The sequence below is a fragment of the Pelophylax lessonae genome (genome assembly GCF_965119305.1).
Source record: "Pelophylax lessonae genome assembly, chromosome: 1".
NCBI classification, from domain to species: Eukaryota; Metazoa; Chordata; class Amphibia; order Anura; family Ranidae; genus Pelophylax; species Pelophylax lessonae.
The window spans coordinates 115,830,164-115,849,290 of NC_138768.1; the positions used below are offsets into that span (position 1 = coordinate 115,830,164).

General features: G+C 48.7%; 1 protein-coding gene across 1 annotated transcript in view; it reads left to right on the plus strand.

Annotated features, from left to right (window-relative positions):
• LOC309544263 (interleukin-6 receptor subunit beta-like) overlaps positions 1 to 19,127 on the plus strand; it is a gene marked incomplete at both ends in the record, with an annotated part of 87,284 nt that overhangs the window by 12,827 nt on the left and 55,330 nt on the right. The window contains one exon of the mRNA XM_082243166.1: positions 6,848 to 6,994. Within this exon, the coding sequence (XP_082099292.1) occupies positions 6,848 to 6,994 (147 nt within the window). The remainder of the gene's footprint in view (positions 1 to 6,847; positions 6,995 to 19,127) is intronic.

Genomic DNA, 19,127 nt, shown 5'->3' on the forward strand with positions numbered 1-19,127 from the left:
AGGTGGAAGCTGACCTTTAATGGAATAGACCTGAGTCACCATCTGCTTGATACATCTGGAGATGGTAGCCAAAGAAGCGGCTAGCCCTTTCCTTGGTCCGTCCATAACCACAAAAACCGAGTCTGACCTCCAAAAGGACAAAGTAGCTGCCAGATACACCCAAATCACACAAACCACATCCAAGGTATGCAAAGCAAATTCCTGGGATGAGCAAGCTTGGGACACAAGGAAGGAAACACAATGTCCTCATTCAAATGGAAGTCAGAGACAACTTTGGGCAGGAATGATGGACAGGGACGAAGAACCACTTTATCCCTATGGACCACTAAATAGGGACTGCGATAGGATAATGCCGGCAATTCCGATACCATGTGGGCCGAGGTAATAGCCACCAAAAATGTCAACTTCTGGGATAACGTAGACAAGGGAATCTCCTGAATATTATCAAATGGCTGTTTCTGGAGAACTGAAAGTACTAAATTTAAATCCCATGATGGCAAGAAGAGACCGTACAGGTGGAGCCACATGTTGAACCCCCTGAATGAAAGTACGAACTAAAGAGTGCGTGGCTAGGGGTCGCTGAAAGAAGATTGCCAGGACAGACACCTGGCCCTTGCTGGTATTTAAGGCTAACTTCAGATCAGCGCCCTGTTGAAGAAAGGTTAAGATCCGAGCCACAGAAAACGATCAAGGATGAGTGCCAATCGACTCACACCAAGAAATGTACGCTTTCCACGTACGATGGTATATCTTGCTGGAAAACGACTTCCTCGCCTTCACCATAGTAGGGATCACGGATCCAGACAGACCTCTATCCCTCAGTACCTGGCTTTTAATAGCTAAGCCATTAAAACCAGCAACTGTAAAGCAGGATGGTAGATCAGCCCTTGGGACAACTGGTCTTCTCTGAGAGGAAGCCCCCAAGGGACGTTTACAGCCACCAGGATGATTGGAAGATCTTCGCTCTTGATTCCTCTCAGGAAAAGCCTTAGGGAGAAGCCTTAGCTGAGGATGATACTGGCCTTACCGTGGCCCTTGGATGCCTGTGGCGTCTATCAGAGGAAGCCGTGACCTCGTCACGAACTTCGGTGTCCTTCTGTGGAGCCAAACCTGCTAAAGGGGCTGCATGTAAGATGTGCAAACAGAACTGTCTTGAAGGTCGATACCACCAGACAAAGAACCTGTATGCAAAATGGGAGAGAGAACTCTGTGTGTGAAAGCAGCCGGTGAATCATGGCATGTGGTCCCTGAAGTTTGTGCAGAGGAAGGACTACCCTGGTCAGAAACAGAATCAGACCTAAGTTAATCAAGTCCATGGACAGGAATAGGGGGGGACTTTAGGTAGTTCGGACATCACCGGAACCTTTGCAGGAATTAAATCCGCACAAGGGCCTAAAAAACCTGAAAAGGACAAGCTTTGTCCCCCTTTCTGGGTACCCCCAAAATAATAATTTTGTGGATCCCCTTGACGCTTATGAAGAAGGTTCATGAGGCTGGAAACCAGCGAAGAAGTCCCCCCACCCCAATAATGGAATAATGGGTGAGGGCAGACCTTCATGATGAATGGGTCTTGTCTGCGGGTCCGGAGAAGCTAGCTTCAGGTTTACCAGACCAAGGGTTATTGGAACCTCCCGGGGAAGATTTTAAAGATCTATTTCCCTTAATATTAGTATAGAGGCTAGATTCAATTCACAATAATCTGAGGAGAGTGGAGAAATCACTATGCCTAGATACCAAATTTTATCTGGCCACAACAGAGGTAGATTGGGATCAGTCATTCGAACAGCAGCAGGGTCTATGGGCATTATTTGCAATTTCTCCCAGTTAACCTTCAATCCAGAAAACTTAAAGAACGCTAAAAGAATATGTAAAGCCTCCTTAGGGGAGGGCCCCGGGTAATTTAAAAATAGTAAGAGGTCATTTGCATACATGGACACTTTTTCCACAATAGTTCTCACTCGGATACCAGCTACCCATAGTAGCACACTTCAAGGCTATTGCCTCTGGCTTCATCACAAATAATGCAGGAGACAATAGGCAGCCCTGCCTTGTACCCCTCCCGACTCAAAAAGGTTTCCAAGAGCTCACCTCTCAACTTGACCTGGGCTATTGTAGATGAATATAGGAGCTTTACCCACTTTAGGAACTCTGAGCCAAAACCCATTGTCTCGAGCACAGTGAACACGTAAGGCAAGGCAACAGAATCAAAGGCCTTCTTAATGTTGAGTGGGGCCAAGACTCTGGAGGTAGAGTCAACTGAGGTCAATAGTAGATGGGTGAATACCCTACCCTACATACATAAATCAAGGTTTAACAAGGATATGGGCCTGTATGAGGCACAGTTGGTATGGTCCTTTCCCAGTTTGGGAATGAAAACAAAGTTGGACTAATACATAGGGGGGCACAGTCAAAGCTTCTATGCATTCTGAGTACAAACTATGGAGCCTAGGTGCAAGAGTGGCTGCATACATCCTGTACCACTCCCCTGAAATATCATCTGGACCCAATGTTTTTTTTTTTTGCAAGAAAGGAGTGTATTGCTGCTTCAATTTCCTCCACCACAATAGCTCTATCAGGAAGAGCAGCTTCCTCCTCTGAAAGTGTGGCAAATTCAGGGCACCTAGAAATTTTCATAGATCAGCTTTAGGATGGATGCATACAGCTTACCAAAATAATTTGTGAATTCCTGCAATATCCTAGCAGGGTCAGATATCAGAGTATTTTCTGCACATCTTATGGCTAAAATTAACGATTGAGCCTTAGCATCTGCTATCAGGTTGGCCAACATTTTCACATTTTAGAGTGCCCTTTTATTATGGTCCTCCTAAGGCACCCCTGTGCAATATTCATGCTGTCTAACCAACATCTTGATATGCCACACCTGTGAGGGGGATGGATTATCTTGGCAAAGGAGAAGTGCTCACTAACACAGATTTAGACAGATTTGTGAACATTATTTGAGAGAAATAGGCCTTTTTTGTACATAGAAAAAGTCTTAGATCTTTGAGTTCAACTCATGAAAAATGGGGGCAAAAACAAAAGTGCTGCGTTTTTAATTTTGTTCAGTGTATTTACCTGGCGCAACACCATATTTTACCAAAAATGGGGATATTATATTGTCTCAGCGTGCATTGAAAATCATCAAAATGTATTTATGCGTTAGTGTGTAAAATTGCGTTTGATAAACTGCTGCGCAAATACTGTGTGACATAAAAATTTGCAAAACCCACCATTTTGTTCTCTAGTGCCTCTGCTACAAAAATGTATAATGTTTGGGGGTTCTAAGTTATTTTTTAGCAAAAATACAGATTTTTACAAAAAAGATTCAGAAGAAGGCCTGGTCTTAAAGTGGATAATGGCTGAAGGTGCTACTTGGATATAGCGCTTCTCTATGTGGCCTGGCTGTGAAAAAGTCTCACATATGTGGTATTGCCACACTCAGGAGTAGAATAATGTGTTTTGGGGTGTAGTTGCAAGTATGTCTATGTCGAGTGTGAGAATGAACTTAATATATTTTTTGTGACATTTTCCAAAGAATTGTGGGAAAAAATGACAACTTCAAAAAACTTGTCATTTTATTATTATACAGGATTTATATAGCGCCAACAGTTTGCGCAGCGCTTTACAATGTGAGGAAAGACAATACAGTTACAATACAATTCAATACAGGAGGAATTAGAGGGCCCTGCTCGTTAGAGCTTACAATCTAGAAGGGAGGGTCAAGTGAAAAAAGGCAATAATCGTGGGGGATGGGCTGATGGAGAAAATGGAGGTATGGTTGTTAGGTGTGGGTAGGATATGCTTCTCTGAAGAGGAGGGTTCTTACTAAATACCTTGGACTGTCTACTTTCCAAAAATGGGGAAATTTGGGGAATATTTGCACTGTCCTGACATGTTAGGGCCTCAAAGAAATTAATTAGGCAATCAGTACATCTGGTGTAATCAATTTTCAATGATTGGTAGTATAGCTTGTGGACTAAATTTCACACATACCAAATAATATACACTGATTTGGGTTATTTTTACCAGAGAAATGTAGCAGTATAAATTTTGGTCAAAATTTATGAAGAGAAATTACTTATTTGCAAAATTTCTTAAATATATACCACCAAAAGAAAGCTCTATTTGTGTGCAAAAATGATACAAAATGTCATATGGGTACAGTGTTGCATGGCTGAGTAATTCTCATCGAAAGCGTAGGAGCGCTGAAAGCTGAAAATCGATCTGGGTAGGAAGGGAGTGAAATTGCCTAGTTTGGAGGTGGTTAAAGTCCATATCTTAGATACAGAAATACATGGTATAAGCAGGATAATATTCTAGCAACAAAGTACATACGTGTGGCAAGAGCAAAAGGAGTGGACTGTAAGAGCCCTGAGTGCGGGGTACCGCAGCATAGGATATGTAGAGTCGAACCAGTGGAAGCTTAGAGTGCACACATCAAAATAAAAAAGGGAAAAAGTAATAAAACAGTAAACACCCTACTGACCATGATATCCTAACAATAAACTAGGTCAGTTTAAATCCCTAAACAAAGTAACAAGTGCTTCAACTGTGTATTCGGACAGGGGATTACGTCTCACATCCCCAAAACCGAGCTTCTGTTACCATCAAAGGAAGTCAACTGCGGGGGTACAATCTTGTTTTGTAGAGTCCCCTGTGAACAGCTCCTGTAAACTAGAATTCCCTATAAATAGAAGGAAAGAGGTAGGGCAGCTGGGGAAAGGAAGGCAGGATGGACAAATGCTCAATGGCTAAGCCTGCAGCTGCCAAGACACATTTAGACTACTCACACCCCTGGAAAAATCACACTCGAGGTCCACGGCTGTAAGGTAGTCCATCCAGCAGCAAGGAAATTAGGATAGGAGGAACGCCTTGACTGTAAACTGTGGCAGGTAAAAGATATATCAGTAAACAAGGTGTTACAGTACCTCCATAATGCAGGAGAAACAAAATTTAGAATACATCCCCAGAACCAAGTGGCAAAACACCATATTCAGCTTAATGGAGCATATTGAGCCAAGCATACACTTAGGACAGGGTATCAAAGAATTTCCTAGTGCCTTCATGTTGGATTTGCAAGCAGCTAGGATACAGCATGCCATACTTGATGTTGCTGTCTCGCAGTCCGTGGTGGATATCTGTGAAGGTTCTGCGCTTCTTTTGGAGTTCCTGGGAAAAATCAGGAAACAGCATGATGAGCGCGTTCCCATATTGCATATTTGAGTGGTTCCTGGCTTCCGAGAGCATAGGGTCCCGATCATGATAGTTCAAAAAACACGCCAAAAAGGGGCGAGGTGGGGCCCCATGGGGACTTGATGCGCCCATCCAGCTACATAAGTTGGGGAGACCTCTGTTAAGCCCAGGAGATCCTTAAAAAAGGCTTCGACAAAATCCGCCAGGGGGTCCCCTTCGGCACCTTCCGGGAGACCCAGGATGCTTACGTTGTTACGTGGCATATGGTTTTCTGCATCATCTGACTTTACAACAAGTAATTTTACCGTGTTCTTTAGATCACTGCCCCGTGTGGTCCTCCACTGCTGAGACCCGGGTCTTAGGCTCTGAGGGGCGGCCCCTTATTTTGTCCAGATCATTACGAATAAGATTACATTCCTCTGCTAAATGAACAATTCTGACTAGAAACGATGTTTTGCTGCTTTCAATAGCAGCCAGGATCATGCTGGTGTCCCCTGCAGGGAATTGAGACTACGGGGGGGCACAGGAGCTGGAGCCGAGGCACCTATCTCTATGTCTGCTAGAAGAGCTTGGAGCCTGTGCAGCAAAATGGCGTCTACATGGGTGGCTGTGCTGGAGCTGCGGCCTTCCCTGTGTGTGGCTTTGGGTCAGCAGGAACACAGAGGATAGTGTACAGGATGGCAGGAGCACTTCTCAGGTTCGTCAGCTCACGTCCGCATCCAACTATGCCCCCGAGTTTGGTAACACTTTAAAAAATTCTGCAAGCACCCATACACCTCTTGAAATTATGTGAAAACACACACAAACATATTTGCATAAAGACTGACTGTTCTATACACACACTTTGCTGTCTACAACATTCTTCTTGGAGAGAGGTTGGTGAGACCATAGTTACCTGAAAAAACCTTTACTAACCTAACAGCTTTTCTCACTGGGGAATGTACCTGTATGGATTTGCAGGTTTCACATTCTCATGTTTGAGAATGTGCGATGCAACAGCTACTTTAGTGTGCAAAGGACAGGTACATTACCTCCTCGGTTGTTCTACAGGAGGACAAAGTAGATATAAACTCCACTACACAGGTATTATGCTCATCTAAAGAACAGTCTACCCCATGCTTCCTCTTACAAGGATACAAACACACCATTCCCTTACGCTAAGCTATTTCCACTCTACTGCCAATAACTTCTACTCAACATTATCCACACATGCAATACACGCGTTCAGTGACTCCCCTAAGCCCCAAGCACGAGGAACCTGATGTCTACACCAACCATAAGGTGGAACTGTGACCCATGTAAAGCAGTGTTGTTATGTTCTTCAACAGCACCCAAGAAAAGCTCCGCATTGGAATAAATTCTTCTTTACATTACATCAACAGGAAAGGGAGCACCATAGGGTGGGTGGATCAAACCTAAGAGTCACAGACGCCCCACTGGTGATTCATCATGGTTTATTCTTAATAGAAAATGTAAGCCTGCACCTGAAGACCTTAGATTTGGGTGCAGCCATCTGTCCAAATCCTTAGAATGTGGCCACACTTTGGAGTAGTGTGGATACTTCCTTTAGGAGTCCATTTTATGTTTAACCAGGTACTGTACAAATTAAATATATCAGTTTGGAAATAATATTGTTTTATTTTTTTAATCCTAGAAATTACAGTGAATTCCTCAAGTAACAGAAGTTATCGGATAGAGGAACTAAGAAGCGGTTATGAATATCATGTGAGCATCTCAGGAGTGACAGTTAAAGGGACAGGACCACCCAGCGCCCCCATTATTTTCAAAACGCTCTATTATGGTATTAGAAACCATTCACTCTAAAGAAATGTATACTGTGTATTAAATTGTAAGGTTTTATCATATTAATTGTCAGTACAGAATGGTTGTTTGCCTACCAAGTTATCTTTTAAAGCTCTTTATTCTTACTCTCCCTGGACAGAAGCATTGTCAATCTAGGGAGAGGGTAGTGTTAAATACACTAGCAGATTTAGATGAACTTGTCTAACAAATTAAAGCTGAACTCTGGCTAACACTTTTTAAAGGACAAGTTCACCTTTTAAATAAAAAAAAAAACAAAAAACTGGATTTCGTCTTACTGTAAAATCCTTTTCTCTGATGTTCATTGATGGACACATCTCCATATCTTCTTGACCGATGGGTTGATGTTCATTGACGGACACAGCTCCATATCTTCTTGACCGATGGGTTTATGCTGCTCTCCATAGCAGTAGGACACTAGGCGGAAAAACATTTCTGAAAAACCGACAGCACCAAATTGAGGTCCCATGGAGGCAACGGAGACCTCACAGGGGGAGCCAGGTGGCAGACCCCCTGAACAAAGGTTTGGACCAAGGAATTTGTGGCCAACGGCATTGAAAGAAAATCGCCAGGGCCGATATCAGGCCTTTGATGGTACCCAAGCCCAAACGCTGATCTACAGCTCTTTGGAGAAACTCCAAGAAACACGACACTGAGAAGGAACGGGGAGAAGGAACGGGGAGAAGGAACGGGGAGAAGGAACGGGAACCCCCCCCCCCCCGAGGATTCCGAGACCTTGCTTCGAACCTCTGCACCTTCCTGTTGAGAAGAGAGGCCAACAGGTCCACATCGAGAGTCCCCCACCTGAGGCACAGTTGATGAAACACCTCCTGGTGGAGAAACCATTCTCCCTGATCCAACTTCTGCCGACTGAGGTAATCCACCTGCCAATTTTCCACCCCCGGAATATGCACGGCAGAGATAGCTGGAACTAAGCATTCTACCCATCCTAGAATACTGACTACTTTCGAGGCCACTAAGACACTTTTGGTGCCCCCTTGATGATTGACATATGCCCCGGCCGTGGCATGGTCTGATTAAATCTTCACCGGGCACCCCTGCAGACGATCCGTCTAATGGGTTAGGCAAAGCCTGATTGCCCAAATTTCCAGGAAATTGATTGGCAGACTGAACTCCTCCAGAGTCCAAACCCCCCCAAGTTGGATCTGTACCCAAAACACCTCCCCATCCAGAGAGGCTGGCATCCGTTGTGACCACCGTCCAGTACAGGGAAGAAAGGATTTTCCCTGATGAAGTGCCTGAGAGTGGAGCCACCAGATCAGGGATCCCCTCGTACTCCAGCTGCACAGGATCAGATTGTCTAGAGCCTGTGGGTTCTTGTTCCATTTGACAAGGATCTCCTTCTGCAGAGACCTGGCATGGAACTTCCCTTAAAAGGTGGAGACCATCAGGCCCAGCACTTACATGCAAGTCCTAAGGGATGATCACCGGTTGGACAGTAGGAGCCATGTCGCATCCTGCAATTTCTTGAGTTTCACCTCCGGAAGAAACACCCTTCTGCCTCAGTAAAGAAGTAAAGACAACAATGGGGCCAACACTTTTGTAAACACCCGAGGAGAGAACAAAGGGTAATGCCACAAATTGAGAGTGCTCCTCCCCACGGCAAAGTGAAGGAAACGCTGATGCCCGACATATATTGGGATATGAAGGTAAGTGTCTTTGTTATCAATAGAGGCCATGAAATCCCCTTGATGAAGGGATGCCTGCACCATGTGAATGAACTCCATTCAAAATTTTCGAACCCGCACAAAGCGGTTTAAAGCCTTGAGATCCAGACCTTGTAGACGATAATGGGAACAAATGCAGACTGGAAGGAAAGAACCTTGCCAGAGGCAAGAACCAAAACTCGATCTTGTACCCGGACCGAATCAACTCGTGGAGACATTTGTCTTGAATCCAAGAGGGCCACGGATCAGGAAAGGAGCGAAGATGTCCTCCCACCCCAGGTACGGGTGAGGGCACCAATTCAGGCAGAAGCGAGCCTGTCTGCAGTCCCGGAGGGGCCCACTCTTGACTTACCCAGCCAGGGCCTCTTGGAACCCGCTGCAGGGTTATAGGTGGATTTCGATCCCTGGTCCTTCGATCCCGAAGAACGAAAGGATGACTTATGGGCCGAGAAGAAAGAAAGAATCACGCTTGCGATGAGTCTCTTTACTCCTGGCAGACTGCCGAAGCAGAGTATTCTTACCTCCTGTAAGACCTTTAACGATCTCCTCCATGGAAGCTCTGAACAAGCAGTCTCCTACAAAAGGGAGATCAGTCAATAGATTCTTGGAAGCCTTGTCTGCAAACTAGTATTTCAGCCATATCATGCGACATAGTCACCACCGTCACGGACATCCTATAGGCTAAGGGGGGCCACATCTGGAGAGGCATCACAGATGTACTGCAACCACTGGACCAATTGGTCCGCCAGGTCAGGAGGAGGTTGTCCACCTTCCAAATCCTGGCGCAGGAGCCTAGCCCATTTCGTTAATGTCTGTGAAACCAAGGTTATGGCAAACACTGGCCGCAGAACTGAACCGGGTATGGTGAAAAAGGTATCGTACCAGATATTCAGCTTTCTTGTCAAAGGGGTCCTTAAAGGACGGAGAGTCCTCCACTGTAAGGCGGGTGACTTTAATAAACCTGGAAACCTGAGAGTCCACCACGGGTGATACTGTCAGTTTCTTTATCAGGGACTCTTCAAACGGATATTGTCTAGCAAAGCGCTTAGGGACCCTGACAGTGTGTTTGGGGGAACCCCACTGACTTGCCACTTGGAGGTTCTGTGGGTACCAAACTGCACCATCGCAGCTGGCGCAGTAGTAGCTGCATCCTCCAATTTTAAAGTCTCCCACACTGATACAATCAATGCATCCACCAGCGTCTTTTCATGTGCGACTGTAGTGAAAGAGGAATCATCCTCACTATCAGAGCACTCAGGGTGCGTGGACGCAGACCCAGTAGGGTGACTCGCGTCCACGGCAGCCAAAAACCATTTCAGAATCTGGGGAGGCAGAGAACGCAGGTGAAGGCGGAGGATGCTTTTTACTCGGCCTATTTTGAAGGGCAAAATCTACTTTAGACACCAGTGACTGCAGGACCGCCGTCATAGCAGACAAGGCGGACTGGGACCCCACAAGAGAGAGTGGGTCAGGTGGTAACACATGCTCCAGGGACTCTATGGGTTAATCTGGAACCGCCTGCAAAATGTGTAAAATTTCTGTGAAAAAAATGGATTTTTGACTTACCGTAAAATCCTTTTCTCTTAAGCTCACTGACAGACGCAGGACTGATATCTTGATATCCGTAGGGTTATACTGCCCCCTACAGGAGTAGGACACTAGGCAGGAAAAAGTTCTGGCCACACCTATGGGCAGTCCCAGGGGGTATATCCTCTCTCTCCCTGCTATAGGATGTCAGTTATGTAACAAAGCAGTGTCAGAGTCTCATACCAACCCAACTCAAAATAGAGGGGCGGGTACTGCGTCTGTCAATGAGCTTAAGAGAAAGGGATTTTACGGTAAGTCAAAAATCCAGTTTTCTCTGTCGCTCATTGACAGACGCAGGACTGATATCTTGATATCCATAGGGACGTCCCAAAGCAGTGCCATAAATGAGGGGTGGGATAACAGAAATAAAATCTAATCCAGAAGGCCAAAACAGAGCCAACCAGAAGAACAGAGGACTCATCGAAACAAGAAGATGAGACCCACCTGAAAAAAAACAAAACCCCTGTGGTAGACCAAAGGTCCCCTCAAATAGCAGCCTGCAAAACCTTGCGGCCAAAAGAGGCATCCGCCGATGCCAGCACATCAACCTTATAAAATTTTGTAAAGGTATGCACCGACGACCAGGTAGCCGCCTTGCAAACCTTAAGCACCGACGCCTGGTGGCGGAAGGCCCAGGAAGCACTAAGAGCCCGAGTAGAGTGTGCCTTAATAGGGAACGGAGGAACCCGACCCTTAATAGAATAAGCCTGCACCACCGTCTGTAGATAGTCACGGCAGACGCAGGCAACCCCTTTCTAGGGCCATCCGTGATCACAAAAAGTGAATCAGCCTTACGAAAAGAGTCAGTAGTAGCCAAGTACAGCCTGATCGCCCGAACCACATCCAAGGAGTGTAACGCAAACTCCCGAGGATGACTGGGCTTAGGACACAGGGAAGGTAACACAATATCCTCATTCAAGTGAAAGTCAGAAACCACCTTAGGAAAGAAGGACGGATTTGGACGAAGAACCACCTTATCCCTATGAACCACCAGATAGGGGGAACGACAGGACAACGCAGCCAGTTCCGACACCCTGCGTGCAGAAGTGATAGCCACCAAAAAGGTCACCTTCTGGGATAAGGTAAGCAAGGGAATCTCCCTAATATTTTCAAAGGGAGGTTTCTGGAGAACCGACAACACCAAATTAAGATCCCAGGGCGGCAAGGGCGCGCGCACCGGAGGAGCCAGGTGCCGCACCCCCTGGATGAAATTCCGTACCAAAGAGTGAGTAGCCAGTGGCCTCTGGAAGAAGATCGCCAATGCTGAAACCTGGCCCTTGATAGTGCTCAAGGCCAGCTTCCACTGAACCCCCCGTTGCAGGAAGGCCAATATCCGAGCCACAGAGTAAGAACGTGGAGGAACCCCGAGGGACTCACACCACGCGATATAAGACTTCCATGTGCGATGATAGATCTTTCTGGAAGTCGCTTTCCTGGCTTTAATCAGAGTAGGAATAACTGAAACAGAGAAACCCCTGTCCTTCAGCACCTGGCTCTCAACAGCCAAGCCGTCAAAGCCAGCGATCGTAAAGCAGGATGGAAGATCGGTCCCTGAGACCGCAGATCCTCCCTGAGAGGAAGTAGCCAAGGAGCGTCCGCGACCAGCCTGACCAAGTCGGCATACCAGGTCCGACGAGCCCAGTCCAGAGCTACAAGGTTGACTGGAATTCCCTCTGCCTCTATCCTGCCTCTATCCTGCGAAGAAGTTTCGGCAGCAACTTGAGAGGAGGAAAGGCATACAGCAGCTGATACTGCCCCCACGGAGCAACCAGCGCCACGCCCGGAATGTGAACTGCGGAAAGCGCCGGAAAAAAACATTCTGCCAAACGAAGAATGCCGGCCACTTCCACGGCCGCCAGAACACTCTTGGTGTCCCCTTGGTGATTGACATAAGCCACGGCCGTGGCATTGTCCAACTGAATCCGAACCGGGCAGCCCCAGTGAACCAGGCAAAACCTGATCGCTCTCAGTTCCAACACATTTATCGGCAACCTGGATTCTTCCAGGGACTAGAGCCCCTGAACAGATAGCCTGCCGAGAATCCCTCCCCACAATCCCTCCCCACCCGGATAGACTGGCATCCTTGGTGACAATCGTCCAATAAATCGGAAGAGAGGACTTCCCCTGACTGAGCATCGGAGACCGAAGTCACCAAACCAGAGATTCCCTGGTCCGCTCGCTCAGCCGGATCCGATTGTCCAAGGAATCGGGATTCCGGTTCCATTTGAGAAGAATCTCCTTTTGGAGAGTCCGCGTATGAAACTGAGCTTGCGGCGACTCCGCACAGAGGAGGAGGTCGCCCAGGTAGCCCAGAACCAATATGCCCCTCTGCCGCAACAGCGCCAGAACTGGGGCCAAAACCTTTGTGAAAACCCGGGGAGCATAGGAGAGACCAAAGGGTAACGCCCCAAATTGATAGTGGTCCTCTCCTGCAGCAAAGCGCAGAAACCGCTGGCGTCCTGCGTAAACGGGAACGTGAAGATAGGCATCCTTGATGTCTATGGACACCAGAAAATCCCCCTGATGCATGGAGGCCACCACTGTGCGAATGGACTCCACTCCTTGTTGCATCAAGTCCTGCACTGCCCCCAACAGAGCCGTTAGGCGATCCGGGGACAGTCGCATATTGGAAGGGAAGAACCGCGCCGGTGGAAGCGATTGAAACTCGATCTTGTATCCCGACCGTATGACCTCGTGAACCCATTTTTCTTGAATCCTGGAGAGCCACGGGTCCGGGAACCGGCGAAGACGCCCCCCCCACCCCTGATATGGGTGGGGGCACACCTTCAGGCTGAAGCGATCTTATCCTCGGGTCTGGAAGGACCGTATTTTTGCTTACCAGACCAGGGTCACTTGAAACCCCCCGGGGGGCTTTGGAGGGCTTCGCCTTGTCGCCCGCCCCGGAGGAGCGAAAAAACTTCTTGTGAGCTGAAAAGGAAGGTCCCTGTCTGCGGCGAGGTTCCTTACCCTTATTAGCCTGTGGTAGAAAGGTGCTCTTGCCCCAAGTGAGATCCTTGATAATCTCATCCAAGGTAGCACCAAACAGGCGATCCCCCTGAAAAGGGAGATCAGTCAAGGCTTTTTTGGAAGCCTGATCCGCCGACCAGCACTTCAACCATAGCATGCGCCGGAGGACCACCGCCGAGATCGACACACGCCCCAGCAATGGAGCAGCGTCCAGTGCAGCGTTACAAACAAACTGTAGCCCCTGCACTATTTGCTCCAGCAACTCCGCCACGGCAGGAGGGAGACTTCTCCCCTCCAGATCATGTTGTAACAGCTTGGCCCATTCCGTCAACGTCTGTGAAACCAGAGCAATGGTAAACACTGGCCTCAAGGCCGACCCTGCCAGGGAGAATATGGAACGGGACACAGATTCCGTCCTACGATCAACTGCATCCCAAAAGGAGGGGGAATCCTCCAACGGGATAACAGTAGCCTTATTTAGTCTGGAAACCGGCGGATCCACCGAAGGTGGCACCGTCCATTTTTTAAGGACGGACTCTTCAAACGGGTAGCGCCTAGCAATCCGTTTGGGCATCCCAGGGGTTCGTTTTGGACGGACCCACTCCTTAATGATATCGTCAAAGCATTTGGGAAAGGGAAACACCTTCGCCACCCTGGAGGGCTTGCGAGTGCAAAAGGCAACTTCCGTATGAGCTGCATCCGCAGGTGCAACCTGCAGTTTTATGGTCTCCCGGACAGACACAATCAGTGCGTCCACCAGTGCCTTGTCTTGCGCTATGGCGGAGGCAGAAAGGTCATCCTCACTATCAGAGGAGACGGGGCTCGAGACAGCAGCCCCAGAGGAGGAACCTGCAGCAGCAGCGACTGGCTCAGGATCAGAATCTGAGACATCAGACGAGACAGGGGTAGGCGGGGGTCGCTTTGTAGCCCCCCGTCCCTGACAGGCCACCTCCACCCGGGACACAAATGACTCCAGGACCGCCGAAAGCGCATCAATGGTGAGCGGAGAATCGGAGCGCCCTGCGGCCACCTCGAGGGGATCAGGTGGGGACACGTGCAGCAGGGTCCATGGCAACCCCAGGGGAACCCGTCAGCAAAGTGTGACAAAATTGAAAAAAAATACAGGTAGGCCCTGGGAAGCCAGGGAGGAAGCCCCCCGCACAACAGCCGTCCGCACTGTCGGGACCCCCCCACCCCCTGCCCCCTTAGCGGCTTGCATGAACGGCTAGCCACCCCACACACACACACACACAAACATCCCCCCCGTAGGGGGGGAGGGAGGGGAAAGAGGGACACCACAGGGGGGTGCACAGGGGAACAGAGGGGAACTCAGATTAGTGTGGGTCCGACCGTCCCAGGGAGGGGCCCGGGTCCACCCCAGAGTCAGCCATGAGGAGAAGGGGGGGAAGCATTTACTCACCATACCGGAACAGAGCGGGCGCCACTCCAGACAAAACCCCTCGCCGCCCAGTGGGGGGGTGTCGGCCAAAGGAGACGCTGCGACTCGGCCGTCAACCGGTCGTATGCGACTCGGCGGGACGTTTAACCCGTGGGCCAGTCCCCGTCCAGCGGGACTATGTCGCGGCCGACCCAGCGCGGAGCTGGGTCTGCAGGCGCTCGTAGGCCGGCTGGGGTGACCACTGGATCTCAGCATCCAGCACGTCGCCCAGATCCGGCATAATTGCTTGAAGATCTCACAGGAACAGCTGGAGAAAAAAGCTAACTAAAAAAATATTTATCTAAAAAAACTTGCCAGGACCAGAGATCCCAGCAAGGAACTTAGGTCCTTACTCCTGACTAGGCAGAAAAAAAACTGACATCCTATAGCAGGGAGAGAGAGGATATACCCCCTGGGACTGCCCATAGGTGTGGCCAGAATTTGCCTAGTGTCCTACTTCTGTAGGGGGCAGTATAACCCTACGGATATCAAGATATCAGTCCTGCGTCTGTCAATGAGCGACAAAGAAATACCAATCCAACGCTGCACCAGCGTTACTACAAGTCCCAGTGCACCAAAATCATGATCTGAGAGGAAAAGGAAGTTCATAGAACTGCCACTAGAGGCCCACTGCCGAATGACTTCCCCATAGACTCTAAAAACATGGCCTCTGATTGATAGAAATGGGAAACTACAAGAAAATGTTCGCTGGACTACACAAACATGGCCGCCGATAGATAAAGCAGCCATCCACAACAAAATGGACCCTCCAAGGACCACCAGGTACATTTGGACAGCAAGGGGAGCCCCCGGTAGAGACCCCCACCAGGACCACCCACCCCCCAAAAAAAGGCCACGTTTGTCTTGCCACTGGCCCCCAGCACATGCTTGACAACCCCACCATAAAAATCAGGCATTGCCGCAGGTGGGGGGGGGGGGGGGGGATGTTAGGTATGGGTGAATGGGGGGGGGTGGTCCACAGAAGAAATTGAGGGGGAGCGTAAAAGTGTAAGGAAGGGCAATCGGGGGTCTGACCAACTCAGTGGGGGGGGGGCCACGTCCACCTCGAAGGGCCACCAGAGGGGCGGGGGAACACTACTTACCGCACCATGGGACCAGGCGGGCACCACTCCAGGCAGACCACCCACCATCTTGACATGGGGGTGCTGCAGGCCAGAGGTACGCTGTGACTCAGATCATGACTAGGATTGTGAACAGAGTTATGCGTCCTACCGAGACGTTTATACTCTCCTGAATATTCTTAAAAGGAGGTTTCTGGAGAACTGAAATTACTAAACTTAAATCCCATGGCGGCAAAAGACACCATACAGGTGGAGCCACATGTCGAACCTGCTGAATGAAGGTTTGATTTAAAGAATGAGTGGCTAGGGGGTCACTGAAAGAAGATTGCCAGGGCAGACACCTGGCTCTTGATGGTACTCAAGGCCAAATACAGATCAACGCCGTGTTGAAGAAAGGTTAAGATCCGAGCCACAGAAAAGGATCGAGGATGAGCGCCAATCGACTCACACCAAGAAATGTACGCTTTCCATGTATGATGGTATATCTTGCTGGAAGACGACTTCCTCGCCTTCACCATAGAAGGGATCACAGATCCAGACAGACCTCTATCCCTCAGTACCTGGCTTTCAATAACTAAGCCATTAAAACCAGCAACTCTAAAGCAGGATGGTAGATCAGCCCTTGGGACAACTGATCTTCTCTGAGAGGAAGCCCCCAAAGGATGTTTACAGCCACCAGGATGGTTGGAAGATTCTCACTCTTGATTCCTCGCAGGAACTGCGGAAGAAGCCTTAGCCGAGGATGATACTGGCCTTACCGTGGCCCTTGGATGCCTGTGGCGTCTATCAGAGGACACTGTAACCTTGTCATGAACTTCGGTATCCTTCTGTGGAGCCAAACCTGCTAAAGGCGCTGCATTTAAGATTGTGCAACAGAACTGTCTTGAAGGTCGATACCACCAGACTCAGAACCTGTGTGCAAAATGGGAGCGAGAACTGGCTGCTCAAAGACCAGGGCCTATTTTGCGATTCGGCACTGCGTGACTTTAACGGACAATTGCGCGGTCGTGCCACGCTGTACCCAAATGAAATTTTTTCTCCACAAACAGAGCTTTCTTTTGGTGGTATTTGATCACCTGTGCGATTTTTACTTTTTGCGCTATAAACAAAAAAAGAGCAACAATTAAACAATATTTTTAACATTTTTTTATATGAAATTCCCAAAAAAAAAAAGTAAAAATCAAGATTTTTTTACATTTTAGGCCAATTTGTTTTCTGCTACATATGTTTGGTAAAAAAAAAAAAAAAAATCGCAATAGGCGTATTTTGATTGGTTTGCGCAAAAATTATTGCGTCTACTAACTACGGGAAAGATTTAGGTCATTTTTATTGTTTTTTCTTTTTTACTAGTAATGGCAGCGATCTGCAATTTTTTTTGCGGGACTGCGACATTGCGGCGGACAGATCGGACCCTTGACTGACATTTTTGACACTTTTGGGGTGCCAGTGACATTACTCTGATTCCTCCTGTATTGAATTGTACTGTAACTGTAATGTCTTCCCCCACATTGTAAAGCGCTGCGCAAACTGTTGGCGCTATATAAATCCTGGATAATAATACTACAGTAATCAGTGCTATAAATATGCACTGTTACTGTAAAAATGACACTGGCAGGGAAGGGGTTAACTTTATTGGTGATCAGTGGGTTAAATGTATCCCTAGGGGCGTGATTCTAACTGTGGGGGGGGGGCATGGCTTGTATAGTCTCTGCACTAACACCAGGGAGAATGACAGGCGGCTTTGTTTACATTAGCTGCCTGCCTTTCTCCCTCTCCAGCGGGAGATCGCGAGTGACCGGCGGACATCGGAGCCGCCAGTCACTCGCGCGGGGATGTTAGTGACCGAGCAGGGGAGCGCCTCCGGCGGCGTGCGCTCGCCCCCTAGAGACTCGTGGGCAAGCGACGTAGCCCTACGTCGCTTTGCCTGTAGGGGGCTGACTGCCGCAGTAAATAGTCGTGCGGTGGTCGGCAATCTGTTAACATAAGCAGCAGGGACCTGACCACCCCCCATGCTGGCGCAAAAGCTTGGCTCATTCATTTAGGGTCCGAGACACCAGGGCTGAGGCAAAGACTGGCCGCAATGTCGAACTAGCCATAGTAAACATGCTGCATGCCATAGCCTCCGCATTCTTGTCAGCCGGCTCCTTTTTAAAGGATTTGGGATTGCTCTACTGGGATCATGGTTGCTTTTCTCAAGCTGGAAACAGGAGGGTCGTTACTGGTGGACTATCCCACTTTTTTAAAAGGGACTCCTCAAAAAGGTAACGTACAGCAAAACGTTTGCAGGCCACAAAGGGTAATTTTGGTTGTTTCAAAATGAGGCACATAAGAAAACACTTTTGGAGTTGTCCGTGGCTACATCAGCCGCATCCTCCATTTTAAAATCTCAGGCACTGCAGTGATACGTGGGTCTACCTTCGCTTTTTCATTCGCTGCTGCGACCATGGAGGAATCATCCTCACTATCGGATGGATCAGGGGTGTGATATTAAATCCCTCTGGACTGGCCGCATCCATGGCGGCATCAGGCAGGAGACACTTCCTCCTGGGCCACTAAGGATTGCAGGACCGCTGTCAGTGCAACCATGGGAAGCTGGGGTCCCGAGGGACCTGCCACCTCCATTAGGGGGTTGGTGGAGATGTGACCCTGAGGTTCCATAAGGAAAGGAAGACCCTGCAGTATAAAAATTATCTTTTGGCACCACTAAAGGATCCCCTCAAGGCTCAGGGTACCTATCAGCAGAGAGAGAGGTAACAGGGACCCCCAAAGACTCACCCTACTGACTGGAGGAGTGCTGAGAATTCAAACCCAGCATCATCATGGACGCTATCGCTGTTCAGATATCCCAGGCACAGTAAACTAAGGAAGAAGAGGAAAAAGAGGAAGAAGAGGAGACATAGGAGGAAGAAGAGGAGAAATAGGAGGAAGAAGAGGAGAAATAGGAGGAAGAAGAGGAGAAATAGGAGGAAGAAGAGGAGCTTCGGCATCCCCACAAGGCTTAAGTTGTTTTCAGCATCTTTCAGACTAAGGGAAAATGGCCCCGGTGACATCATCCGGCTACACAAACATGGCCGTCAACCGGACACCAGCCAGACTAAGGGAAAATGGCCACCATCAGCTGCAATCACTGAAGCATGCTGACAGGATCTTTCCTGCACCCTCTGCAATGCTGTACCCTCTGCAAAGGGACCCCCGTGAAGGTAGGACACATAATTAGGGGAGACACTGCTGTGCACTCTGCACCGGGACCCCCCTGCACTATACCCACGCTGCAAACAGCAGGGCATGCACCTAGGGGTCTCCTACACTCGGACCCCTCCAGACTACCCGGGTGGGGGACACACTATCCCA